The following is a 21789-nucleotide window of genomic DNA, read 5'->3' on the forward strand; positions in this document are numbered from 1 at the left end:
TCACCTGCAACCCCCCACCCCTCATCAACATCCCCAGAAGTCTTTTAACAACGCATTGTACAAATTCCCCACTTCATCCTGATGATCTTTTGTTATAATTGGTGAACAATTCACGAGAAACTTCCAATTAAGGCTAATGACTCGTCTCTCTGCAATCAGGTGCATCTACTGTAATCAAACTCATAACTTCCTCTCTCCCTTCCCCACCCCTCTTAACCAGGGGAATAAAAAAAGAGAAATCTATAAATCTGAAATCGATGGAGTTAATCTCCAAATTCTATTTTTAGGTTTATCCAAAAGGACGAAAATCCCCTGAAACTCATCGTTATTGATTTTCCAAGTACTCTACGCCACCCACTGGGTGTCGCTGATATCGCCCCAGTCTTAACGTGTAAACGTCAGCCATGTTTGTTTCTGTCAAGTAAAACCTCGACTCCCAAAAACTAGTCGTTTCCTTCCAATTCCTCCGGGATAACTCCGGAATACTGGATCGATCAGGTGAGCAATATCAGTGGTAATTTATCAATGAGTATTTAAACAATGTCTGTGCACATTATTCATCCCTCATGTCAATGTAAAAACCGAGAATTTTCGAATAGCAGAGACCACGCGGTCTGTTACACGATGGCTTAATAGCTGCAGTGGCCATGCAGATGTAAACATTGCTTGTTAATTATAATTAATCTGGAGTGAATGGACCGGTAAAATTGTGTCAAGTGTCATTTTCCAACGGAGTCAATGGAAACCAGCGGAGGTATGAGAATATCTCATAAATACGAAATATTTTTATAACGAATCCATTGACAGTGTTCCCGCATTTTATTCAGTAATAATTGTTGTGTTGCAGCTGTGAAATTATTGTTCGTTAAATTATGAGGTTTTTGGAGAAAATTGTTCAAGACTGTGCAAATAATATTTTCCTGATGACAGTGGTGAAATTCAAATTAGAAACAGAATGTCTTGCATTTATTGATCACTTAATTCTGTCGGATAAATAATTGGTAAAAAAATGGCGAAATATCTATTTATGTTCGATGCTATTGTTTTATTGATTCAATGCATCGTTCCATAATTTATTGCTTATCCTTGCCGAATATCGTGCGCATGGAAAAGAAACCGACTGACGTCCTGCATGTCATTCAAAAATACCTCTCCGTTGCGACCGTTAAATTATTGGTTAAATTATCAATTATTTTATAATCTCTGGCTAAAGTTATCAATTGTTTGCGGTGACTCAATCGTTTGAAAGTATGTCAAGGACATTTTTGGTCTATTACTGTGATAATTTGATAATTTTGTCTGAATTATGATTTAGACAATAAGAATGAATGAAGGAGTAGGAATTTTATTATTTTATTCAATTGAGGAGCCATTCAATAGTTTTTTCTTTACCAATGCTGACTATCAGACTCATGAGAGAGAGACTGACAGTTCCTGCATTGTATCCTAAAATAGCGTCCACGATGCAGCCGTGAAATAATAATGGACGTTAGTGGAGCATGTGAGAATCAAGTGGCACTGACCGGAAACCTATTGATCATAATACCGTATATTTTACACTGTCTGATGCATTGTCACATGGTGAGATATAAACGTGTTCAAGTTTATGTGATGAGTTATTAATGAAGTGATTGGTTTCATCGGAGTATTCAATTTCCACTCCATTCATATTCTGAAGTTTAAAATATCAGTTGAAATTTTTCCAGGGATTGGGTATGGGAATTACGAGGGAGTTACACGATACTTTAGATGGAATGCAATATTTTACACGTTTGTGGGACGCAGGGGAGGTGTGGGCGATTGAGGGAGGTCAAGCGAGCGACATGAAGCTTGAGCTTTTACTCAGCGGGCGCTAGGAAAGACTTACAAGTGATCGGGGGCTTAGGGGAAATTGTTGAGAGAAAAGTGGAAACAATTTTTTAACGTTTGCGGAATAAGCTGATTGATTATGGCGACGACGGACTGATGGGGTAAATTTCGAGGAAAATATTCGCCATTTTATTGGGAGGGTTATAATTATTGAGTCACTCAAAATATCAATTAATAGCGAAGTATTAATGGAATAACTCCAAAAGACCTGTTTTAAGAGGAAATTATTTTGTAATTTATGGATTGAGCGTTTTTGCGGTGCACATTGTTCAGTCAACTGCAGTTATGAAAAAAAGGAGAACTGAACGATGTAGGGCGATAATCAAATGCACGCACCCAGCACTGCAGAAAGTCCTGGCGTCACGCTGTCTGCGGCAGTCCGACTAAGCGCGGAATTAACTACTTATTTTACGTTCGACGTACCACTCATTCGTATCGTAAAATAAATAGCAAACCCATCCTCTATTTGAAAAAGCTCGATCATAGATTAGATAAAGGCATAAGCTATTCATTTCCCCTAGGGAACTAGCAATTTTCCGATTGCAAAACGGCTCGAAAATCCTCAACACATTGACATCTCCTCCGGACAATAAAAAAGTCTGTAAACTCCCCTCGAAAATTTGTTTCCTCAACCCAAAAAACCCGTGAATTTTTACACTTGTATAATAAACAAAAAAATCGATTCTTCCACTCACGAAAAAATTCTAGAACAACCAGCGACTTCGATTTTCCGTCCCCTCTTTTCCACAAATTCCTCTGACGTCACTGCAGCAAAGCCTCCCTCCACCAGTCGAAGAGCGCAGGCCTCCTATCGATCCTCGAACTGAAAACTCACCAAACCACCCCATCACCCAATCGTTTCGCGCACTTGTCCAACCCCGTCCTCAAGGGTAGGTCGCGCATGCGTCCTGATAAAATTATCACCGTTGATTCTGCAGCTAAAACGTCCGTGGCACGGTTCTCGAAGACTTTTGGTACGAGGTACCCGAGCACCCGGCATTTGTACCACGTAATCGTTGCCCCAGTGTCAAAAACCTCGCCAAATCCCTGACAGAAAGCTACCATAACCTAAAAAAAAAGTGCCAGTGATAACCGCGATGTAACGTCCTGACTTCCGGAGGATCCTCACACCACCTGGAACATAAATACTTTCCAACCTGCGACCCTGAGCATTGAAATTCCCTTGAGCCACCACCGAGTCAAGGAAACCCCCGAAAATGCCGAAACAAGTGGCAGTTGAGGATCTCGTGATACCGCCCCAAGACGGCCGAATTTGTGGTACCATATGCATCTGCCAAATGACAGCGGTCCTCTCCTCAGTGGCCCTTGTCTACCTGACAGTTGCCGTCTACATGCCCACCACGAGAGCAGTTGCCTCAGGTATAGCCCCAGTCCCCGTAATGTGTACAACAATTCGCACCGTAAACGCCGACAACTGCGACTGGGGCAGCTGTGGCGAATGGTGTTTATCAAAAACATCTGGCCCCTGTGCCCAGATTCACGTGAATCTCCGTAGAAATGGATCGACAATTATCCTAGCCAATTGCACCAACACCACCAATAAAACGTGCTACGGTATCGATCAGGAGAATGCAAAAAAAGCAAAGTGTATAGCGGACGAATGTAGAAATTTAACTGGAACGTTCAACTGTACAGCTGGCTTTTGCATGAATGTCACTGATGCCTTTGAATGTACATTCAGCGATACAGATCCACCATTGAAGTGCTCCGGTAAGAGAGGGAAAATCACGTGTATTGCTATCGATGGTTTATTTAATTGTAACCGAGGGACTTGCGAGAGAATAAGAACTCCCTACAACTGCGACAGACGGTGCGTCGATATTCCAACAAGAAATAAGAACGTCATTCTCTTGAGTGGTGACAAGGTCTACCTGAGCCAGTGTGAGCGAGCCATTGACGTTGACAGTGGCAAAGAAATTTGGCATGAAAATCGGGGAAACGTGATGATGGCCTCCTGCTACGGTATTTTCAACTCTAGCCTGGGTGTTGAGGCTGTTGATTGCATCAACGGGTCAGTTCTGGAGAAGGAGATGCTCACAGATCTGACTAATTTCACGTACTTGTCTTACCTGAATCTTTACGCTACCAAACCCCTGGATGAGACCGGGGTGATAGCACCTCCTGAGCACAGTCTCATTCTCGCCAATGAGAGCCGTTTGCTCATCAACCTTGAGGGATGCGTCAATACCCTGAGGGATGAGTGCAAAGAATTCCTGCATGAGTATGGCAAGGATGGATCTGATCACAATGCTAGAGCCAGGTTTCCTTGTTTCTATGCTAAGGACAAGACAGGTGTTGCTGTATCGAGATTTGATTTGGATAACACGTGGAAGGAGTTCCTCATTGCATTCATTCTACCCAGTGTTCTGTTTGTTGTCAGTTGTTTGACACTGATATGCATACAGAGAACCATTGTCGTTGGGGATGATGCTAGAATGAGGTTCAAGGGACCTGGGGGACTCAATGAGATTCATAAGAGCGCTAGTGGGAATCTGGGAGATGCCGGTGGAGGAGATTCTGTCATGGCACTCTGAGATCCGTCACGTAAGAATGGGGATGATTTTGATGGCAGCTGGGGGAGGGGGGAAAATTATTTATTCAAATCGATTGAATTAATTAACGGAACTATCATGAACTGAAGGAGTCATTAATGTTGATTTTTTTATTTATGTTTTGTTTGTGTTATATAATATATTTATTTTGTTATGGGCACTTTTGTAGATATTTTTCAGATGAAAAAAAGTCTTTGTTTCGTTGTTGTAGGCTAGTGAGTTTCTCTCCTTTATGGGTATTTTTATTCTATGTTATATACATGTTTATTGATTTATACCATGGCACACCACTGATATCACTTTCGGTTGATTTGTTTTGTTACAGGCATTCCCCTCCTGGAGGAGAGCCCGGCTCGCCAATCGATATTCTCCCTCCGTGGGCACTACTAAAAAGTGTGCGACTGGGCCGGAGGGTAGGGGAGGGGAACGCGTGATTTATAGAATAAAAAATTATCGATCTCAAAATTTTAGGTGAAAAAGGAGAAAAAATGAAGAAATTTAGGTAATCAAGTAGTTACAGGCCATTATTAAGGGACAATTAATTGGATTGAGGAGAAAAATGAAGAATTTCCAAACTGGCACTGCCGACATCATTAGTAATCGAGGGGATTAATACAAAAATTAAATGATAAATAAATTTGAATGGGTAAGACACGTGTTCATGGGTCAGTTAATCATGGGGGAGAAAATCGAAGTGGAAGAATGATTTATAGAATTTAATAATCAATTGCAAAAGTACACGAATTACCAATTTTTCACGCTTTCACGGCTATCAGACGTGCTCAGCCAATTCAATAATTAATAATTTAACGATTGATAAGTAATCACCGATTTATATTTCATTGATTGAGCGTTCGTTATTTTAGGAAAATTACGGATTACTCAATGAGGAGCTGAACACGAAAGTATTTTTAAGGCCTGATAATTTCTTATAGAACGAAATAAAATTATTCCATAAATCAATGGAAGAAAAATTCGTTGAACGATATATTAGACTCGCGTCGTGTCATTGCAATTGAGCGAATGAATACAATAGACGAATCAGGGAGAAGATATGAATTAGTGTAAAGATATGTGGGGAAAGGTTTAATCACGGGAGAAAGTACAAAAAAGGGGAGATTTTCTGAGGAATTATTTTTCTCATTAGTGGGGGGGGAAAAATCAGGTACCCTGGAGTCTGAGGGGGAGTCACGTTGCGAGCTGGGAGACTTGAGACGAAGGGTGGAGAAGTACGGATACATAAATCGAGGTTCCTTGGGTCGTTTCGACCCAAGTGCCGCCTCGATAATTGATTCCGACGAGTCAACGGTGATAATGGGCGCCCAGCAGGAGGACGATGCTAAATCGAGTACTGCTGGGGACATTGAAAATGTTGATGCACAAATTCCTCTTGTCGAGGTCCAGAGTTTTGTGGAAAAAGCAAAATTCTATACTTCATTGTGTCTTGGAACAACGGCGATACTCGCGGTTTTTGGATTTTTATTTCTCATTCCATTCGTTGTGGAGCCGGCTATATCAACGATTCTTGCCGATTTTTCACCGCACGCTGTTGCTTGTGTGGTGACAGAACATGTTTATGTGGAGGGACTGAAGAATTGCTCGTGGGCAAGTTGTAGAGAAGGTAAGCAGTTTGTAATCTGCCCATAAAACTTCCACATTGTTCTACATTTTTCCGTTTGAGAATTAAAAAAAAATGATTCACTACAAGTGGAAGGAAATATTTATAATATTCAGATCCTTTAAATAAATGATCAAAAAATTAAGTGTTAAACAATTTCCACTATAACTGATAGATGACAAAAAATGTAATCGTGTAATTTTTAATCAAAGGCTGTACTAGTGCTGCAATCAGATGTCATCAGATCAAAGTCAATTACTCAAAACTACCGTACGAGGATTTTACGAAGAAGCCAGTGGGGACAGTACCATGGGACGTTGCGGATACGAAATTTTTTATCAACACAGAGGGTTGTGGCTATCCACCGAGGGTTAATTGTTCAGAATTCGCCAAGAAATTTGGCTACCAGAACATGGGCAAAATTTTCCCCTGTTACTACAGCAGAACTTATCCCGAGACTGTGGTTTCCAGGTAAAATCTTCGATTTACGTAAAATTTGTTTAATCCGGTCAGTTCTGGCCGAACAACAACCAAAAAATGTAAATGAGATAATTATGGTGAATGTCTCAGAAGAGGGTGATTTATGGAATGGACTTGCATTTGTGATACAGGTACTCGTGGGACGAAAATCTGAGGCATTTGGTGCTTGCGCTAGTGACCCCAATCGTCCTATTCATTGTCTCCTTGGGTGTACTTTGCTATTGGTACTGTCCACCCATGGGGAAGACTTGCGGTGGCCCTGGTCGTAATTTGATAGATAAATATACGCGAAAGGAAGAGTAAGTAACGTGTATGTATGCTGCGCTCTGTAGATGAAATTTAGAACCGCTATTTACGCCAGAGTCACTCTAGATTGAACTATTTCAATTTATTTAAAAAGTAATAATTTTTTTAAATCGATCTCGAGTGATTCTGATCCTCGTAATTCACAACTTTCAATGAATATCACGCTTTTGAATAGTTTGAAACCATTATTGCAGCATTCTCGCGGAGGACGAATTCGAGGAAGACGAAGAGGAGTACTGATTGTTACCGAGGGCTCACCCCCCAGCGAGGGAGTGACGCCTGATCCCACCATCGGAGAGTCTAGTTTACTTCACGTTTTAAATTTCAATGAGAATAATTGGCCTGTCATTGCTAACTAACGAAAATCCTCCGACTCCAAACTCAAATTGGCTTCTAGAACCCCAATTGCTGTATAGCCGCCATTATTTAAACTGTCAGCTCACTGAAACTCGAAATAAATATAACAACGATTTTTAAAAACAATTTTTTATAATGTGAGAGACGATTGAGTAATGAGACAGTGTAAAGTAGGAGAGTCTTTATCATTACATTGCCAAATTATTCACGGTGAAGGCACTAGGCTCGATTGGATCAGTATTCCGGGGGTAGGGGTTCGTATGGAGAGGTAATTTGATTAGAAACGCAGGAATAAATTACAAGTCATGAGGAATCAGGAGTGTGCAGCCAGTCTTTCAGTCAATGGAATCCTCCCATTCGATTTGATTAACCCAACTTTTTCAGAATTCCAATTAGTTTACAGATAATTATTAGTTGACAATTTTATAGATTTTTTGGGAGTGATCCCTCACACTATCGCACTTTGAACATCTGGCTTTATTTTATTCTAATACGTTTCCATTCCAAACAGAATATTTTCCAATTTACGGAAAATTATTTTCAAATTTTGTTGAACGAAGAAATTTCGTTTATCTTAATCCACTGAACCTATTAATTGCAAAAATATTATACCAAAATCTGTAGATGATTTTCGTCTCTCTTTACATTTCACTGCAGATGTAATTGATAAAATTATTATTACAATCGTCACTGTATATTGAACCAAACAAAAGCTAAATATAATGAGAAATTGTTACAATTTTTGTATTCGCGAGTTGACGAAATGGTGATTCCAATATTGTATGGTTGATATAGATAATAATGATAATATGGAGTTATTATTTTTATTTCTGTTGATTGTTATGAAGAGGACTGAAAATGAGGAATTCCGCGCTTTTCGCATCGACCTCTTTCTCCACATCGAAAGATAAATATTAATTTTAGGGTAGTAAAAGTACTGTTAATTTGTCGGAGACACTCCAATATTTTTTATTTCTCCTGAGAAAGTTGAAGATCGTTACGAACAGTACGGAAACCACAACATTGTCCTATACATCTAGAATGGTTGTGAAAAATAAAACGGCCTTGTAATATTGGCTCCGTTATTTGAACGTAAAGAGAAATTCATAGCTTACTTATTAATTATAAGCATCAAACGCTTAGAGAAGAATTATTAGGACAATTATTTTTGTCTTGTCTTACGTCGGGGGAAATCGATTTACTGGAAGAGTCAATATGGAGGATATGGTGACCCAGACTCAAATATGAAGACGAAGACTAATAATCACTTCACCAAAAGTTCTCCCAATTTTTTATTTTGCTTTCGGGAAATTCCACGAAATTTCTAATTTTTTAGTTTTTCCATTCTTTATGGTCAGTATTTGATGATAATTATTCATTTGATTTTTTAGTTGGGCCCCGGGTCCTCCATATTGAGCTCAGACATTTATTTAATCGTCCAGAGGGTTTATTCTACTCTTAATGAGGAGATTCAATTATTTATTTGACATGTTGTGTAAAGAGGGTGTCAATCGGACAATGCTTGTGCAAAAAATTGAAGCGTAAAGTGGTGAGGAGCGAGTGAATCTCCTTAAATGTCTTTTTTCCCGATTCTTTCGCAATTCTGCTGGAACCATTCATACTCGCAAAATAATTTTGATGAATTCTTCAAATAGACTCTCCTCACTACTTTAATATGTTAGGCAATGTAATATTTTCACTAATTGATATTCATTTGGAATGAATTTATCTCAGGATTTTTTTCAACATTAATTCATGTAAACCTCTGAGTATTATTACTTTTGCAAAATGAGGGACAAGGGTGGCACAGAAACGAGAAACGGTGCATGTATTTGAAAAAATCACTTGTATAAACTATTCTAAAACTCGTTAGTCACAGTAAGCTGTAAATATTTTGTCCAATTTTCTCTTTTGATCATGAATTGCTTGAAAATATCGATTACTGCTCAATTTCGTCGGTAGGAAATCGAGACTAATGGCTCATTTTTGATTGAGATAAAGATCGCCCGATTCGTCGCTTTCATTGATTCTTTTCGAAATAGATTGTAATTAATACTCAAGTGCTGTAAATATTTGATTATGAACAATGATTAAAGCTACTGTAAATAATGAACTGAATGTGCGATTTTATTGCGTGTCTGGAGACGATGATGTGATGTCATTAATTAATGCAAATTTTCAAATTGAAATTTCTCGGTTCTTGTCTGTTATGTGGAACAATGATCCGCTAGTGAAGTGCTTTGCTATCTCTGCAGTCGAACATCAGAGCTTTCATTTGTACCACGTTTAACCCCGAGTGGAAAACTCACAAGTAAAATTCTAGAAATTCCCAATTTTCACCAAATGTTTTAATTCATTTCCAGAAATCAAAGACATTAAAAATTTCCGTAATTTGACTCGAGGAACTTGCAAAGAAATCTCAACAACGTAGCAAATGTCATTATCTCGAAGACCCTCGGGGCACCTCCTCGAAAATTCATGAAAAAACAAGGCAACGACTGCAACTCGTCCCTTCTATTATCTCCTCCCTTCATTATTTTTCATGGAGACAGAGATTCATCAACTCTGGAGGTCACGGGCCAAGAGTGTAACGAACTCGAATAATACTGTGGCGTCAATTCCGTTTGAACCACGAAAGCGCAAGTCCAACCCCTCTGGAGTAGATTCCGGGCGATCGCGCACGCATGTATACACCTCTCCTCAGTCTCTATCGTACGCAGCACCCAGACGTACCTGCGCTGAGAATAACCGGGGTGAGACGGGCCACCACGTCTGACCATACGTCAGAATCACCACTTGAACGGCAGTCGTGTTCAACGTACCCTCTGGACTGTTCCAGGGGCATCAAGTCGTTACGTGTGATGTGTCATGTGCGATAGATCCCGAAGATGGACGGAAATGAGATCTCTGTGAATTACCGTAGATATTTAGCGAGTGAACGTTGATATTGAGGCGATTTAGTCCGGCCTAACTGAAGAAATTCACGGCTTTTCCACCAATTAATTCTCCATAACTGAAAATTTTCCCCGCATTTTTGGCGCCTTCAAATACTTATAATAAATTGATTGAAATTGGTGACGAATTTCTGATGAAAGATTTTCCAGGAAAAATTTCCAACTGTTTAAAAATATAATTTTAATTAAAAGAATTCTGAAAATACTATTTCAAAAAGGCTAATGTAAAGTCTAAGACGATTACTAAAAAATTACCTGATAATAATTTACTTCTATAAGAATTATTGTTGATCTTTTAAATTTTTTGGTATGAAAAAAATGGTAATGAATCGCAGTATCTCGTGAATTTCCATACCACGATAAAATAATCGTAAAAATTTTACTAGATATTTACGTGTAAATAAAACGTATTTTTCTATCCAAATATATTTTTATTTAACAAAATTGGAGATTTTGTAAAACTACGAAAATGGGTAGAAAGTACAAACCACGATTAATACCAGAGCAGGATCGCAGGATATGCGGTAGCATCTGCTGTTGTCAACTCACAATAGTCATCAGCTGTGTTGCTCTAGTTTATCTGAGTGTTGCTGTCTATATACCATCACACAGGTAATTTCATTCACCCTGGTTTTCGCAAGCGCAACTTGTTACACTAAAGCTCTACAGAAATACCCAGGGAGTTCAGTACTGAATAATTACGTTAGCAATCGTTTGTGTTGTGCAATTCATTTCCCGAGGGAATTTTCCGGATGAAAAAAATGGATAAAACTCAAGAACTTTGTTTTGTATTTTCAATAAGAAGAAAATAAAATGTAGAAACATCCGAGGATTCGCTCTTATTCACGATGAGTCCTCAGACTCTACAATAACTGACCAAAACCGATGAAATTGAACTTGAAAAATTATGTAAATTGCAGAGCTGATATTTTTAGAATAAAAATTCTGATATTTCTCCCAAAAATTTATGGGGACTTCTCCTGCAAGATCTGCCTCATAGAGGATCTTTCAGAAGTCCATAAGATCAAGGTCGTGAATTATAAATAATTATATTCCAGCATAATTCAAACTGAAAGAAGGGGATTCGTTTAATGAGAATGCAATTGCTCGATATTTCTTCTATTTTTATCTGCTGTGGTAATAACCATACATAAGAGAGAGAGAGAGGGAGAGAGTGGAGTATTTGTCGTTTTGCTAGCTTGTTCCCATTATTCCAGGGCATTCAACGCGGGAATCGATCCGGAACCCGTAATGTGCCAAACGGTTAATGCCACCTTGGTAAATTATTGCGCTTGGGCTAGTTGTGGCGAATGGTGTCTCACCAAGACAACAGGCTTTTGCCCACAAATTCACGCAACTGTCCGACGTAACGGCACTGATCTCGTCCTTGAAAATTGCACCCAGTTCTCTAGTATTGCGTGCCCACAGGTGAGCGATTCATATTTCAATCAGATAGACTGTATTGGTTTTATCATACTTGATTAATGATGATTAATTCGAGAAAAAGAAAAATTGTCGGATTTTTTTAAGGTACGCTGCTGATAATTCACCAGTAGTTTTCACGTTTCACAAATAAAAAGGGTGGATCGATTATGAGAACAAAAGCTGTATTGATCGTGTTTTACCGAAATTCAATACTCGATTCGATCTATGCATGAACCGATAACTGATAACAATTGGTTTTTCGGAAGACCTTTTCGAATAGCCCGAGCGGTTGTGAAATTCCCTGACCCATAGAACGAGAGTGAGAGGTCTTTTGCGGAAAACTCTAATTCGCGTGAGAGGTAGAACTGAGCAACCTTCATAAAACTAGAGGGATCATTTCGCCCGTTGGAATGGAAGGGTCTACCGGTTACCATGGTTATCCACATGGCGAATCCACACAAAAAAAATCCCACAATGGAACGTATTTTTCGTTTTTTTTTAATTGAAAATTTTCCCAGTAAATTCCGGGTATTTTTTTTATAGATTATCAACAATTTGATTATAAATTTGCATTGATCCATCAGTTACCTAACTTAGTACCCTCTTCTAATGTTGTCTGGAATCTCTCTGATGTCTCCTCATTCTCCCAATTTTCAGGTGAATCTCCTGTCCTTGAAACGATACAATTGCAACAACGGAAGTGCCTGTAGTGCCCTGTCAGGTGTGTTCAACTGCAGTTTGGGTCACTGCGCCAATATGAGCGAGCTCATGCTCTGCCATCACAAGGCAGACGGTATAATCGTGGATAGTGAAAAAGACAACATGAAACTCAACGGTTTCTTCAGCTGCCAAAACTCGCGCTGCACAAAAATAAAACGTCCATTTTCGTGCGATCGTTACTGCCCGAGGATCAGCACCAGTAACGTCAACGTCTTCTTGATGCAGGACGACAATATCTATAGTGCGAGATGCTCCAGGGCAATGGCCCTCAATCGTGCTCGTGGTAATGTCCTGGGAACCAGATTGAGTACGCCCGAGAAGATCTGGGATGACACCAGTGGCCGGGGAATAATCGCCAGTTGCTTCGCAGTAAATAGAGCCGGAAATACCATAAGGTAAATTACCCAAGTGATTTTATACTTTTTACCATTCAAGATATTCAAGTTTTTTGTAAAGTCCCTCCCAGAATTAACCTCCGCAATGAAATTTCCCGCAATTTACAAATTCACTTTATTTCATTCTTAATACCCCTCATCTCACTGCAATTCCTCGTAAATCGACTTATCTTTCTCCGGGAATTGTATCTCTGACCTTCTCCGTGGATCGATTACATGATATTTCTGTGCTGGTGCCAAGGAAATTATGCTGAGTCAACGGTAATACAACTTCCGCACTGATAGAACTGATGTTCCACAAAGCCCAAATAAACTTCAATCCCGGTGACTCCTATGATTTAGTCAATTTTCCCCACAAAGATCGAAGTAATAACTCTCAATCTATCTGCTGCAAGGGGAATAAGGGCGGACGAAAGAATGTCAGGGGGACCTCATCGGAGATTTCCTCGTCAGCCGAACGAAGTGACAGAAATGAAAAAACTGTTTGGCTGACTTATTTGTGGGTACGACTACTAGTCGAGGAGCAATTCCACATTTCGTTCGATAAAATTTGTCAGTCGTCGGGGGAATTTTAGGGACTGCATCCCCCCGATGTTGCACCATCAGACGGGCGATATTTGACCTTTTGTTCTCTGGTAATTTTTACCGAATTTTTCTCGCCGATGTGGGAACTCTGAAGAAATTAATTTTTCCCCGGAATAAGATAAATGTTGATGTTGATGCAGATCGACAATGTTTACAAAATATTTTGATGAATAACATTTTTTGTTTTTTTCTTATCAATTTCCCAGAACCGAGGACTGCGTGAATGGTAGTCTAGTGGAGGAAACAACCGTACCTCAGCCCTACATCAATTTTACGACTTTTCTGAAGTTATACGAGAATAACTTGGGAAATCCGGTGGACAAGACTGACATCTATTTACCCTCTCAACGATCACTCACCATTTATAATACCTCGAGGCTCTACATCAACCTCGAGGGTTGCGTGAATACTTTGAGAGGGGAGTGCAAAGATTTTCTGCAGACTCACGGAAGAGACGGAGATAATCAAACGGCGCAGAGTAGATATCCGTGTTATTACAACAAGGTAATGTCTGAGTTTGAAATTAGAAGGGAAGTGGGAAAACCGAGTGCCCAATTCAACATCAGGATCAATTTATGCATTATAACTTACCCAGACGGAGATTCTTCTGGTGAATTGGGGGGATGAGGGCTGATTGAAAGCTCCGTTCGTCAAATAAAAAGCCCACCGCCTTCGTCGGTCTCAATGAGACTGAACCCGAATTAAATCAAGTAGATTCTCGATAGCAACGAGAAAGGAGAATTGTGGAAGACATTCTCAAATATTTATTCAGTTCAGATAACTGATCCTATCGTAATCTAGTGTTTTGTTACTTTAAAGTGGGTCACCCGAGGGAAATTTTACCTCCAGTGTTTAATAGTGTTTATGGCTTCCTATCAGCCCGATGATACTCAATGTCATTTATAGCTATTGAACTTTTCGTTGGGCGTGTGGAAAGGTCAATGATATTTACCCGTCATCAAAGTGATATTACGTCATAATTAAGGCTTTTTGTCAATTTGAGATTTTTTTTCTGTGCGCGAGATTTGTTCCTGTGAAATTTTTCTTCCCCCCACAATTTTTAGAAATATATTATCGTTCAGGCAAAACAAATAATTGGGAGATTGTTCTTGCATCGCACATAGTCTAATTATTTTCGTTACTGAATATTTCGTTAGAAAGAAATTTCTGTTGAATGAACTTTATCAAACTTTCAACTTATTTGAATGTTATCATCATCATTATTGTTATCATCAATTTTTTCCATTCAACTCCTTATCTTGTCGGATCTCTTCCCTCGGCCGCTCGAAGAAGTAACAGAGAATTTTTATTTATATTCACGCGAATGAATTTGAATGTTCACATTATTTTTAACACTTTTGTTGTTAACGTAAGTCAGCTGATATTCAAAAAATTCCAATTAAAAAATTTAATGAATAGACTAGGGTTTAATTAACGGCTGTGGGAGGGGCTAAACAATATTGTCAACAAAGTCAATCCCAAACAACAAATTATTCAATAAATTTTTTCTGGAGCGGTAAATTCTATTACCAAACGATTAAAGTCGAGCCACCAGAAAATTCTCCCTTTCTAAGATATTCGCTTGAATACTAATGCGATCGATGGGGTGTTAATTGAAGGTCAGTCTAATCGATAACTGGCCGTCCCCACTTAAATAGGAAATTGCCCTTTGTTTCAGAACGACTCGTTCTTCGTTGTTGCACGTTTCAATCTGGAGAAGACCCGTATTGAGTTATTAGTCGCCACTATAGTACCAACGGTACTCTTTATCATCAGCCTGACATCACTGATAGTCATCACTCGTTCGGTGCAAGTTGGGGATGATGCCAAGATGCGCTGTCGTTATTGCACCGAGGGACAAGGAAACGAGGATGAGGACGAGGGCCTCTTCGAGGCTAACGTATCAACACCACAAGGCATTTCCAACGAGAGCGAAGTGCGGAGTGTGCAACTTTAGCAGTTCAAGCCGGGGTTTAAGGACACGAAATACGAGAAGGTCCCTTTGATTGACGTGGACGACGCTGAGGATTCTTTTTAAATGTGGAGAGGTATTTATTCACTGCACGGGAGGAAATCAATTTTTAATTCCCAGGAAAGTCCTTCTGATCTCAGAATTTTGTCGCTTGGGAAAATGAAGAGTGAAAAATCCCGGAAACGACTCCAGATTTTTTTAGCTTCATTTTCATTGGTCAATAGCGACAGAAGAATAAATAGAGAAATGAGGTTGACATAATCAGAGTCGAATCGTGAAAATGAATCGATAAAATTTCTGGATGAAGTGAAAATTTGAAAAAAATTGAATTTTTTACTGTTCAATCAACGAAGAAAGATGAATATCGTCACCGAAGTAAAATGTTAAAACGTAACAATTTTCATACTTTGAAAAAAAATTGACTAAACCTCGTGGAGGCAGTTGACGCGTGAGGAGTTCGGAAATCACGAGCATAAATAATATCAAATAAATTATTGCATCGATACCGAGGACGAATTCTCTTCTTTATCCTCTCATACAATTCGACCATTTGTGTATCAATTCAATTATTCGATGTAATTGAATAAAAACTCGAGAGACTCGGAGGATTCGGAAAATCGGAAATTTGGAGCTTGGCGGGGCCAATAAACTTTATAGTTTGTTCACAATTCAAAGTTTATATATGTATCTAGCCATTATATGCCTTTCGGAGAAGCTATTAATGAATATTTCGCTGAATATTTGATACTCACGTATATCGAATCAACGTTACTCAAGATTTCCTGACTGGTCGTGAATTTGATGTATAGTATATGTAAAATGTTTAAAAATCAAAAGCTTCGAAACTACTTTTAGAGGTGTTCTGGAAAATCGGTGAAAATCACGCATATTCTAGATAGTTTGATTGCAAAAAAATATTTTTTGCTGACTGAAATATTAGCTGTCACCTGAATATCCAATTATATATTCGGCTTCACGCAATCGATCAATTAATAAAGTCTGCATTAGAATCATTTTTTTACTTGAGAGTGAGGTAAAGGCGAGAAGATGGGAATTATTTTTGTAACAAATCATTGGAAAAATATGTCATTAACAAAATTTAAAAATAATGAACTTCGCATTATGTAAGGAAAGTATGAAAACATTTTTTAAAAATCAACTCATGAGAACAATTGGTAAGGTAGTAATTAAACTAATGCACTATAATTAAACAAGTCCAGAACAGCCTGAACCACTCGATGTATGAATAGTGAATGGAAAAAATTATCATCATTATGCACATAGATCTAGATGAAATGAGAACTAGGCGTTCATTGTAGAGGAAAATGTAGTTAACGATCTCATTATCGAGTGCACATACAGCATAAGGCTTTCAACGTACTGTCGACCCACAAAGCTCGTGAGTGAAGTTCGTAAAATTTTTAATAGGACACTCACATTCAGGCTGAGAAATATCTTTAAAATCTTCGAACTTCATTATTGAAATGGGTTGAGAATTTAATGGAGTGGTTCAAGAGAATTAAGTTCATTCTGTTAGACGAATGAAATAGCATGCCACTTTACAAGTGTAAAGGGACAATGCTGATAGGAATGATGGAATGTGTTAGGGGCAGTGGTAGGACACGCGCTATTAACCGACAGACGCGATGAGAATATAATTTTTTTTCGGTTGTGAGACATTTGAAAGATTTTTTCCCTGAGTGTCACAAAATTTATTAGATAATAGAGTAGAAGAATTGCTAATGATGCTATGGCTTCATTAATATGCGAATATATGTAAAAGTGGAAGGAATTATTCCATTCAGTGATGTATTTATTTGTGATGGAATTAGCTGTTGTATTTTCATAACGATAAATTCATCAAATTACCCCCTAGTCCACTGCTTAATCAATTAACCCGTTGAGGGGAGTATTCTGTTTCCTTCTAGTGATTTTTTCTTAATCAGCAAAATTATGAAAGAATAAAAATTCACAGTGAAGCGTTTGAAAATAAGACTCAAGAGTACAATCAAATTTTAGTTGTAGCTGAATCTGAGTGACTTCTGACTGAAGATTCTTCATATTATTATTAAGTTCAAAGTCTTTCATTAAAAAAATAATGAGCACTGAATTAAATGTGCCTTCTTCCATTGACTTGATTATCTGATTTGATAGTTTATCGAATATAATTAATGGAATAAAAGGTAGCGCTATCGTTGCCCCGATCAAAATCTCGAAATATTTCAAATCTCAGATATGAAACATAACCGTATTTATTTATCCATACATGATAATCAACAAATGATTGAGGGAATATTTGCCCGAATTTCAGACCGATCACGGGCACTCTGCCATATAAAATGATTCTATAGCTTTACAAAAAATAAATATAAATGAAATTCAATAAAATGTAAATCAATGACGAACGATATTTTGTGCGGTCTTTCGACCTATATAAAAACATTTATTCTATAATTCCATTTTTGATGATATACAATATAATAGCATGACAGCAGTTAAAAAGGCTCGATGTTATCTGATATACTCGATCCTCAATCATTCAGCTGATTGCGACCATCCATTCGTAATATTGTACAAAGCAAATATTATTTTGCGGACAATTTTGTGAACGAAAGTACTAGAATAAAAATATCCATTATTATGTCACGGAATTCAACCGAAGGACATCTACCATCTTATGTCATGTATGTAACACTTGTGTCACTTGATATTTGTATAATAAATAACTGCGATACGTGAAATTAGCCTCTATTACGGAAACCTGTTCATAATGAATATTATTGATTTATTTTTATATGAAATTCCAAGTGACATTGACAAAGGACTCCCCCTCTGGCTCATGAAAGATCTGAGAATTTTGAGGAATACACGTACCATATTTTTTCAAAAAGATAAATCTTAATTTTCTCTCACAATTCGCGATTCCTCACCAAAAGCTCAACAACAGAATAAACGAAAAACGTCGTCGTCGGATAGAAATCGATACCTCATTCCCTGGTATTAGCAACTCCGCAGTTCTCCATTGTCACATTTAACAATCGAGGTGAACCGCAAAATATGCCAGAAATTGAAGATAATTATCTACACCCCGTGTCAACGAGTCTGACCCGTAATTCAACAACTGTATTGACACATCCAACTGATAAAAACAGCAATTGTATGACACTGTGTCAACGTCCATAGATCCCAATCCTACGCGATCTTCGAAAGTGATTCCCCAATACCCGATATCGTAGTTCGATATCAATAACTCACATGAAGTGCATTTGAACAACACAATAAACGAGAAAGAAAAATTGTTACCTTTGAAAAGCAGAATATACCCCCGGATTTTTTGTAAAAACCGGTATGAAATCTATTAGCCTACATATGGAGGTCCACCTCGAGGGCAACGACGAAACGGTCGATAACGGTGAACTACTTTTCCACGGGGTAGATCAATAGGGCTCGTCATTTTAATAGTGGACTTCCATTAACGGAAAAAGTGTTGCTCGGGTCAACAGTCGGTTATTGAGGGAACAAGAGGAAGTTTCTTATAGTACCACAAGTACTATCAAACACTGTCCTGTCGGTGGTGTCTCGTTGTTTTAATCGAGGGGTTATTCATTCACTGGGGAACTGAAGCGTCACTGGGAGAGTTAATTGCAAAAAAATAATTCTGTCATCACTTGACACAATTCAATATCACCTGCAGTGACTAAATCACCCGGATGAGAAATTTCAACGTCAAACGAATAGAGATTTAAAAATTAAAAATTACTGATATATGTCTCAGTAATTGTCTTTTAAAAATTACTTTAAAAAATTTATTATTAGTTTAATACGCGTCGTAACGAGTGTGGTTTACTGATGAGGATGTTCTCGACATATGCAGTAAATAATGCAACCCTTGAGATGCAGAGGATCGGCAGTCGATTCTAATTTAATTTCCTATTTTTATTTCCTCTCAAAAAAATTATTTCTCAGACGTTTTTCCGTGCAGGGTCAGACAAGTAAAATCTCGCTATTTAATCGAGCTTTGTACATGTCAAAAAACAAGCAATTCATCAAGATTATAGACCTCTCTGGTCGCGCGTGTGCGTGATTAAGAGTAACACGATCATGTGTCACAAGGATCAAACAACAGATTAACTCATTGATGGATTGAGAATTTCATAACTCAACATTACGTTGACATAATGATACGAGTACCCCAGCAGAGGTAATATTATACATATTTACCTATAGCAAAGTAAACATACATGAATAAACTTTCGTATCCCTGGCAACGGCGATTTTTTCGTTCACTGCACATGAAACGTGTCCCTCAAGTTCGAAAGGGAATAACGAAAAAACGTCGGCGCTTTATATCGATAGTGAGCTGCGGTCTCCACTGAACTGTATTTGATAACAGACTGGACATATTACCACCAGAAGGGAAGGTAGAAAATCATGGAAAGTTCACTTACCTTGAGCTCCTGCTCGCGTCGATAAGCCTGAAGCATCAGCTGCTTTCGATCCTCCTCGGACATCAAGGGCTCGCGACCGGGACGACCAGATCCCCTCTTCTGAAGCTTCACGATTATCTTCGTCTTCTCATTTGAACCCAGGAAATCCTTGATTTTTTTACCGGGGAGCATCTGCTTGCCGGAGAACCAGAGCTCTGCCAGTTGAATATCAATAATCTGTTCCCAAAAAAATTGCAATAATTAAATGAAATAAAGTTGCCTCATGAGGAGCGAGAAAAAAGGCTTCACCACTCGAAACGTCAGCACTTGGCCAAACTAAACAGTATCTACTGCTAATCACGGCCGTATACTGGCCCCTGAGAGGTGTTTTTTCATGTCTATGATCTGGTGAAGTCGTGAGGATACGAAAAAACCCGAGGCCGATCACTCGTTTAGCTCACTCCTACTTCGGAATCGAGTGAAGTAGAGTCGAAGTGGATGCGGTCCATTACTGGTCAGACGGAGCGCTTTCTCATCAATTAATTGGAAACGAGGGGGAAAGTGCCTTCATATTAGCATAGGACAGTAATTATAAAGGGTTAATATGCTTCTAATTTGTTAGAGTAATAGTATTATTCATGAGGGATATTATTAATATTTAAATGTTCTGGAAATAAAGGAATGAAAAGGGCGGCAATCGATTGAACATTTAATGCAGTATAAATGGGGAGAGGGTTGCTCCTTTATCACTCGAAGGGAGTGGGAGGTAATAGGACTAATTTCCTGGTGGTGCAAGGGCCATTTGATCCGCCATGTGATATGGCAGTGAAGATCAAAGACCAGGTGATAAGTCCATATCACCGTTCTCTCGCCTCGACCTTCAAGGGACGGAACTGAGGAGAAGCGATGAGACCTTCGATATTGTCGCCCCACAGTATCGAGTTACAAGGGAATTACAATTTCTCTATCAACGTGGCACATTTTATTGGCCAAAGTCCGTCAGGTGCGAGGGAAAATCACCGAGGAAAAGCTCGGCATAATAATAACGGTAAGATTACGGTGATATGACCGGTGGTATTACCTCCAAGGATGCTTGCATTCCCGTTAAATCCTCGGTGTTCTCGAACTCTTGGCGAATGACTTCGTGGGGCGGCAGTCCCATCGGATAAACGATCATTGTCGCTCCGCGGAGGATATTCAGGGCGTCTTGGACAGTAGCGAGGGTCACAAGTTTCTCCTGAAGTACTAATTTCTGGAATAATTGGAGGAACTGTACCCGTAAATCTACGAACTTAACGGGGGGATAATAATTATAAGGAGTACCTTTGAAATCATGGCCCGGGCGTCCGCCACTGCTTTTTTCAGGACTTCCTGCAATTTTTCATCGGGTTGCCGACCGTTTCGTCGCCCTTGAATAAGGACATGGGAAGCGTAAATTAAATGAACTTAATTGGCATAAATTCATTTTTTATTGGTATTTTTTTTAGGATAGATTCACTTTTAATTTTATGACTAACTCTATAATTGGGTAATTTAGTGAAAATGTTTACTGTAAAATAATTATACCGATTTCATCTTTATTGAATGTCCATCCACTCATGGGAATACATTTTTCTCCCCAGTCGTCCTTGAGTTTCAGCTCTATAATCTGTTCGTCCGTCAATCCCATCATATCAGGGGGTAACATTGTGCCATGTTTCGCGAGTTCTTCCATTTCTGTTCAACACAGTAAAAAATATTTTGAATTTTACAGAGGTGTGATCACCCTCTCCCAAAGAAAACTATTCGAAACACAAAAAGTTCCGTTCAGGCAATTCTACACGAATAGTAATGTTGCAGGTCGCCGACCGATCACAGACTCGTCTAAGAAAATTAAAGTACCGGTAGCGTAATTTTTCGTGGACACTTACCGTAACAAATTCTGGTTATCTTCAGCCTTCCATTGTAAATAATGGTTATATCGCTGATGACATCATCGATCTTAGCATCGACGAAGGTATCGTAAAGAAATTGGCTCTCGTCCCCCTTTTTCACGTGCAGACGAACCATTGTTTTCGGCAACTCTTCAGAGACAGATAAACTCGTTGCGTTAGACAAACATTAGCTGA

At 38.8% G+C, this 21789-nt stretch overlaps 4 protein-coding genes across 6 annotated transcripts; 3 read left to right on the top strand and 1 right to left on the bottom strand.

The window, feature by feature from the left end:
* The first annotated feature begins 522 nt into the window (after window positions 1-522).
* Window positions 523-4908, top strand: LOC135165629 (uncharacterized). The gene is made up of 2 exons (XM_064127098.1): window positions 523-4434; window positions 4768-4908. Exon 1 carries the CDS (start codon window positions 3087-3089, stop codon window positions 4422-4424), a length of 1338 nt encoding a protein of 445 aa, XP_063983168.1. The 5' UTR covers window positions 523-3086; the 3' UTR covers window positions 4425-4434; window positions 4768-4908.
* Window positions 4909-5755: 847 nt separating this feature from the next.
* Window positions 5756-9316, top strand: LOC135165630 (protein tipE). Of its 3 annotated transcripts, none has more exons than XM_064127100.1 (4): window positions 5756-6063; window positions 6273-6531; window positions 6672-6839; window positions 7022-9316. In XM_064127100.1, the coding sequence occupies exons 1-4, from the start codon at window positions 5757-5759 to the stop codon at window positions 7203-7205; spliced, it is 918 nt and encodes a 305-aa protein (XP_063983170.1). In that variant the 5' UTR covers window position 5756; the 3' UTR covers window positions 7206-9316. The 3 variants fall into 3 exon arrangements, with proteins under 3 accessions (XP_063983170.1, XP_063983171.1, XP_063983172.1); XM_064127101.1 differs by having other exon boundaries at window positions 7041-9316; XM_064127102.1 differs by having other exon boundaries at window positions 6672-6850; window positions 7041-7167.
* A 148-nt stretch (window positions 9317-9464) lies between these two features.
* LOC135165628 (uncharacterized) lies at window positions 9465-17995 on the top strand. The gene is made up of 5 exons (XM_064127097.1): window positions 9465-10769; window positions 11375-11585; window positions 12240-12697; window positions 13489-13786; window positions 14961-17995. The coding sequence occupies exons 1-5, from the start codon at window positions 10627-10629 to the stop codon at window positions 15237-15239; spliced, it is 1389 nt and encodes a 462-aa protein (XP_063983167.1). The 5' UTR covers window positions 9465-10626; the 3' UTR covers window positions 15240-17995.
* A 1277-nt stretch (window positions 17996-19272) lies between these two features.
* On the bottom strand, window positions 19273-21768 carry LOC135165561 (cilia- and flagella-associated protein 298). Its single transcript, XM_064126970.1, has 5 exons — window positions 21592-21768; window positions 21248-21397; window positions 21005-21090; window positions 20763-20933; window positions 19273-19918 (listed from the first exon to the last, which is right to left on the bottom strand). Exons 1-5 carry the CDS (start codon window positions 21728-21730, stop codon window positions 19658-19660), a joined length of 807 nt encoding a protein of 268 aa, XP_063983040.1. The 5' UTR covers window positions 21731-21768; the 3' UTR covers window positions 19273-19657.
* Window positions 21769-21789: the final 21 nt, after the last annotated feature.

This window comes from Diachasmimorpha longicaudata, chromosome 8, assembly GCF_034640455.1.
Source record: "Diachasmimorpha longicaudata isolate KC_UGA_2023 chromosome 8, iyDiaLong2, whole genome shotgun sequence".
Taxonomy (NCBI): domain Eukaryota; kingdom Metazoa; phylum Arthropoda; class Insecta; order Hymenoptera; family Braconidae; genus Diachasmimorpha; species Diachasmimorpha longicaudata.

Excerpts from the sequence above, each read along its gene's own strand:
- LOC135165629 (XM_064127098.1), top strand. The coding sequence starts at position 3,087 with ATGCCGAAACAAGTGGCAGTTGAGGATCTCGTGATACCGCCCCAAGAC.
- LOC135165630 (XM_064127100.1), top strand. The coding sequence starts at position 5,757 with ATGGGCGCCCAGCAGGAGGACGATGCTAAATCGAGTACTGCTGGGGAC. Across the intron at positions 6,064-6,272 it reads GTGGGCAAGTTGTAGAGAAG|GCTGTACTAGTGCTGCAATC; the intron begins GTAAGCAGTTTG and ends TTTTAATCAAAG. Across the intron at positions 6,840-7,021 it reads AAATATACGCGAAAGGAAGA|TTTGAAACCATTATTGCAGC; the intron begins GTAAGTAACGTG and ends GCTTTTGAATAG.
- LOC135165628 (XM_064127097.1), top strand. The coding sequence starts at position 10,627 with ATGGGTAGAAAGTACAAACCACGATTAATACCAGAGCAGGATCGCAGG. Across the intron at positions 10,770-11,374 it reads GTCTATATACCATCACACAG|GGCATTCAACGCGGGAATCG; the intron begins GTAATTTCATTC and ends CCATTATTCCAG. Across the intron at positions 11,586-12,239 it reads CTAGTATTGCGTGCCCACAG|GTGAATCTCCTGTCCTTGAA; the intron begins GTGAGCGATTCA and ends CCCAATTTTCAG.
- LOC135165561 (XM_064126970.1), bottom strand. The coding sequence starts at position 21,730 with ATGGTTCGTCTGCACGTGAAAAAGGGGGACGAGAGCCAATTTCTTTAC. Across the intron at positions 21,398-21,591 it reads GATAACCAGAATTTGTTACG|AAATGGAAGAACTCGCGAAA; the intron begins GTAAGTGTCCAC and ends TGTGTTGAACAG. Across the intron at positions 20,934-21,004 it reads CCCGGGCCATGATTTCAAAG|AAATTAGTACTTCAGGAGAA; the intron begins GTACTCCTTATA and ends CAATTATTCCAG.